At 47.5% G+C, this 5,693-nt stretch overlaps 1 protein-coding gene across 1 annotated transcript in view; it reads right to left on the bottom strand.

The window, feature by feature from the left end:
• Nucleotides 1-5,258: 5,258 nt before the first annotated feature.
• Nucleotides 5,259-5,693, bottom strand: part of POFUT2 (protein O-fucosyltransferase 2) — a 12,617-nt gene continuing 12,182 nt past the window's right edge. Inside the window, exon 8 of the mRNA XM_019473080.1 lies at nucleotides 5,259-5,472. Within this exon, the coding sequence (XP_019328625.1) occupies nucleotides 5,345-5,472 (128 nt within the window). The 3' untranslated portion in view covers nucleotides 5,259-5,344. The remainder of the gene's footprint in view (nucleotides 5,473-5,693) is intronic.

The raw sequence follows: 5,693 nt of genomic DNA, 5'->3' as shown, positions 1-5,693 counted from the left end.
CCCTGCTTGCACAACCTGCCGCGCCGCGCCACGCCACGCCCTTCTGACGCGCCACATCCTGTTTGCCCGCCCTGTTCGCCACGCTCCCTGGGGGCTGCTCTTCTAAGTGAGGGGGTTTGGCCGCCGCCCCTCTTGTCCCCGCCCACGCTGAGTCAGAGCTGCCGCTCGTCAGGAACGCCCTCCTCCGGCTCGGGGAATGGGGGGGCTGGGGCTCCCCCTCGCTCCCTGCGCTTTTGCTTTTCGCGGGTTTGGCCGCGGTTTTGCCGCTTCAGGAAGGGTCCCCCGTCGCGATCCTCCGCTCCGGAGCCCTTCGCCTCGGTGGCTTCGCTGAAATGGCCACAAGAGCTGTGTGAAGAGACGGAGGGGAACGCGGGCAGCCTTAACATGATCATAGAAGCACTCTGCTGCGGGAGGCAGAGGAAGCTGCTGCCTTGGGAGAGAAGAATCTTGCCCCTGCTCCACCAGGCGCCAACCTCTTTCTCTGCTGGGCAATGTGCCTTCACACGAGGGGTGGGTGCCTAAGGGGTGGCGGCTGCAGGCTCTTCCCTGGGAGCGGGAGCATCCCCCACCTGCTCTGATTGTTGCCGCAGCAGCTCAGTTCCTCGTAGGGGGCAGAGACTGGTGCTCCCAGGGTGAGCACTCACTGTGACATGGACATCCCCCTCCAGCCCTTCAATCCAAAAATGCCCACGGACCCTGACAGGGAACCACAGACAGGAAAGAAATGCTCCATCAGCCGAACCTAGTTTAAACAGCCACATCCCGGCCATTGTTTTGCCGCCTCCCAACCCCCAGCACTACAGCCAAGAGCCCCCCCCCGTGGTCTGCAGCGACCCATTTGGTGCATGTTGGACTGCTCAGGGAAGGAAGCCCAGAGCAAGACACACGGAGGACCCAGGTGCAGCAGCCAGGAGGGACGTCTGCCCCAGGAGCAAGGAAGCTGCCCCTGCCCCAGGAGGCTACCATGTAAAAGTACTGTGATATCCAGAGACAGAGTGACAGAGCAGCACAGCCTCCCCATGTTGCAACCACTTTGGAAGGGCAGTGGGAGCTGAGATGGGTGCCAGGAGCCAGCCAGCGAGGTGCTGGGTGCGAGAGGTGCAACATTCTGGGTTCAATTTTATAGACAGAAAGGAAATGCACTGGGACTTCCTTCTAATCGCATCTAAAAAGAAACACCAGGGCTTACAAGGCCACACAGCAGACCCACGGACATGCCTGGTAGCCATTAATCTCTACTCCTTTCCTTCCCCAAAGGAAATTGTTCACCAAAAGAGGGAAAATAACTCCTGCCTCACTGCCCAGCTCTCTTGGCAACCATCCATGGCTGGTTACAGTAATCCACACACACTATCATAATTTAAAGGCAACCACGGTTGCTTTGATTGATTTTACACGTACCCACAAAGCCTACTTCAGTGCTGGTTGCAGGAGGCAGCTGCTCTGGTCCAGCGTGTATCTGGAGATCTGGAGATCTGGCTCTGGGGCTGATCGCAGACCAGTCTGTGATCTCCACCTTGTGACAGAAAGGCTATGCTGGCAGCCAGGGAGCTCAATGGCCAAGAAAGGTCATACTGCATAAAAACCCAGTGCAGCAGGCTTCTACCATGGCTGTGCAAAGGACACGATCACAGCTGTGCTTTGGGTTTCACTCCCTCTTTAAAACTTCCTCTGTGGAAAGGAGTGGGAGCAGATACAAAACACTTGTCCTTGAAGGTGGAGCGAAAACCCATCACAACACTCTGTGGATATTCTTGTATCTCACAGAAATTTTGCCATTCTTCTTTTTGCATTGATGAATGTGTCTTTCTCCACTGTACGCTGAGACAGAGAGAACTGATCCCACAAGTCCATCTACTCTAAAAATGGAATGTAACAGCATTACTTCCCAGGATACAAATCTTCTAAGCTTTCCTGTGCAATGGGATAACAAGGTCTGCTCGGTCCAATTCCTTGCTCTACAACCCAGAAAGCAGCAGACAAGGGTAGAACACCAGCAAATATAGGATTACAGGGCAATAGATGTTTTGGCACAGTTTGCCAGATGAAAGGCCCTGTGGGTCACATACACACGCATCATTGTGTATGTATTTGTGTACATACATATGTTTGTAAATACATGTATTGTCACTGCAAAGATAAAGGAGAGTCATGTCTCAAGATCTTGTGGACTTAAGAAACAAGAAGGAAATCCCACCCTTTCATCCACTGCTGTCACCTTTCCAGCTTTTTATCGTGATGACAGGGATTCAAGGGAGAGGTGGTGTTGTTGGAAACCCTTGACCATGGGAGCTGTCATCCTGCTCTCGTCTAATCCACATTTTCTATTTGAGACAGAAAGGTGGATGTCATTTCTCTACAATCTACTTGCATGTGAGCTTGCGCTCTGCTGCCTTTGACTCTTTCAGCGAGGCTGAAACAGCACAGCCAAAAGACCCACTACTCCTCTCCGGGCCCTGTCCCAGAGCCGTGCAGCTCTTGGGGGCGAGAGGCTGTACCTTATGCCCAAGCAGAAGTTCCTTTGTGGCAGGTTGTGCCTGTAGCTTCCTGTGCTTTTGCTGTGCATCTCTGAGAAAGGCCTGGCTCTGCCCTCCCTGTGACCCCTTTTATGTAGTGAAAGACAACAGTTAGATCCCTCTTTCACCTTTTCCAGGCTGAAAAAGCCCAGCTCTCTCCTCCTCCCCTCATACGCCATGTACTTCAGCTGCCAACGGTTTTAGCAGCCTTCCTCTGGACTCTCTCCTGTTTGTCTACATCCCTCTTGCAGTGGGGGGCACCGAGATTTACCAGATGCAGTCTCCCAGTGCCAAGAAGGGTAATGCCTTCTTGCTAATGCAGCACCTCATGGGACAGACGATGAAAAAAAACCTTGTCAGGGCATGCAGGTTTTATCCAAGTTCCTCCTACCTTGGAGTCCAATGCTAGGGAGCCAGGAAACAGCAAAATGCACCGTTAGAAAGAAGTAAGAAGCAGGGACACATCACATAAAAAGCTTTGTAGCATTTTATTTTTCTTAATGAGGTATACATCACATGTAAAATGTCACCATCGCTTTATATGGCGCACAGGCTAAACGAGAACATTTGACTTGGTGAGAAAAGGCACTGCTTTGAAAGGCTGGGCTCCCCACTTTGTCACCAGAGAGGCTCAGCTGCTGCACGGAGATACAATAAACAGCTGGTAAGAACAGGAGAGCTGCTGCTAGTACTGTCTGAGAAATCTTCACAGGTTCCGCTGCAGTTGCATGGGAGGAAACAACCTCGTTGTCTGGGAACATCTGTGAAATGTGCATTGCACAGTGCAGGAGGGTTATATATACTCCTACTCAAGCCAAATGGAAAGAGCAAGTGAAGGGTCCACTAACAGTGAGGTAATCTGGTAAAACTGACTTTAAGGAAAAATGTCTGCTTCACCTTTTGAAATCTGTCTCCTAGTTCACTTTTGAAAAAGGTTTCTCCTGCTTAACAGAGCCATGTAGACCTGCAGGGCAAAAGACGCACAGAATGAAGCAGAATACTTCCCAGCAGCCAATTCTACATAGCAGGAGACTGCAAGAGCTAGAATTGGTACTCATACAAAACTCTTCTCAAATGGGAGCTGCACTTTCCCTCTGGCTGGTGGTGTAGCATGGGGCTCTACCCCTGTACCACCAGCCAGCCATCTCCATCAGAGCACAACCTCACCTGCAAGGTTCCCCGACTGCTAGGCTTATACACATTATCTTGAGGCCCAATGACCTTTGCAGTCTGTGATTGTCCTCAGTTTGCTCCCTTGCATAAACTGAAAGCAGAAATGCAGAAAATTCATTTGTTGAATTACTGGGACAATCCATTTAACTGACGTGGAAACTTGAAAGGCTTTTTAGCATGCTCCCTAGCAAAGCATCACCGTCACTGAACTGAGTGACTGGGTGATTCCAAAAGGGTGCTGACTTTTGTATCAGTCCAACTGAACAGGCCTTTGGGAGGACGATGGGGGGGAAAAAAGTTTCCTTTGTGAAGGTAAAACATAAGAAGAAACATAACCTTTCTTTTACCACCCTACAAGCCCCATCTTTGTGCCTCTCTCAGCACAGACCCACTGAGACTGCTATTAGAAGCAATTGGTGTTCAGGTAGAAATACCACCTCCTCTTATTTTATCGAGCACTGATTGCATCAGACAATTTGAATGTCCACAAATTACTATTTGAAAAGGGAAGATTTCCCCAAGGAATGGCAGAGTTTACACACAATCTGCAGCTCACATAGTGCAGGTTACAAAACCAAGACGTATTTTTTTGTGATCAGAGAGGCAAACACTGAACAGAACAAAAAATAAAGACAGAAATGCAGTACAGACCACAGCTGTGTTACATTTATAAAAGTTAAAACTGTTCCTCTTCTTCCTCAGAATTCCAAAGAAAGCCACGAATTACTTCGTTTGTTACTCAGTTTCAGGACAAAGTTTTGCCTTTCAAGTCTCAATTGCAGTGTCTGGTACTGTCCTCTAATCCTAGCTATGCTGAGAACTGGATCCCAGGCTGACTTCATTTTTGTCGCTCCCATCAATGCCTGACTAAGAAGATGAATATTGCTTGTACTTCAAAACCCAAATGTCAAGTAAACATTGAGAAGAGGGTAGAGGACTGAGTTGTAGTTTGGTCAAAGGGAGGTATTTCCCTGTAGTTTTTCCTTATTCTTTTGAGCTCACCAGTATTGAAGTCCTTGGATTTCTCTGTATTTTAGTATACAATTTTCCAGTGAGTCGGCTGCTCACAGTTTTTCTCTTTTTAGCCACAAAATCGGTTGTAAGTTGTTTTTGGATCAAATCCCAAGATCTCCCTTTCCTCATGAATCCGGAAGGAAAATGTTGAAACTGAGGTGCCTATAAAATACCTGTGAAAAAAAATCAGAACGGGTTTGTGAAGGGGGCCAGTTTTTAAAATGCAATTGCTTTCAGTCCAATGAACTTTAATGTTCATTCAAATGATATGATAATGAAATTATCATATATATTATATACATACAATATAATTATTATACATCTATTATATATATAAATTATATATGTCATATATGATTTGTAAACAACTGTATCTGGGTCAAAAACAATGTTCAGTTTTGTGACAGGAAGATTTGGCTCCTTAAAGAAAAGTCAAATTCGCTACCTTGCATGCGCGCAGATCCACTGGTCAATCACGGCCAAGCCCCCATCTTTGTAGAGTTCCAGCTCCTCCCTATACATCTATTATATATATAAATTATATATGTCATATATGATTTGTAAACAACTGTATCTGGGTCAAAAACAATGTTCAGTTTTGTGACAGGAAGATTTGGCTCCTTAAAGAAAAGTCAAATTCGCTACCTTGCATGCGCGCAGATCCACTGGTCAATCACGGCCAAGCCCCCATCTTTGTAGAGTTCCAGCTCCTCCCAAGAGGGTTCAAACCTCACCATCTCAGGCAGCAGTTTCTTGAGCAATTCAATCTCTGAAAAAGGGAAAGATGCAAATTTATGTTTACGTTATAAAGAGCAACTCGCTGCTGTCATAAAATATAAGTGTTTAAGGAAACCCTGGGTGAACAGTTACGAAGCAAGCAAAACCAAAATCTACCTACAAATTTTACAACACATTTGCCAAATGTCAGATTATTGTAGGCGGGGAGGGGGGGGGAGCCAATGGGGCAGAGACATGGGGCCAAGGGGGACA

The sequence above is a fragment of the Aptenodytes forsteri genome, unplaced genomic scaffold (genome assembly GCF_000699145.1).
Source record: "Aptenodytes forsteri isolate BGI_AS27 unplaced genomic scaffold, ASM69914v1 Scaffold198, whole genome shotgun sequence".
Classification (NCBI taxonomy): Eukaryota; Metazoa; Chordata; class Aves; order Sphenisciformes; family Spheniscidae; genus Aptenodytes; species Aptenodytes forsteri.
Note: the sequence above shows the minus strand (reverse complement) of the source record. Positions and strands in the feature narration are given on the sequence as shown.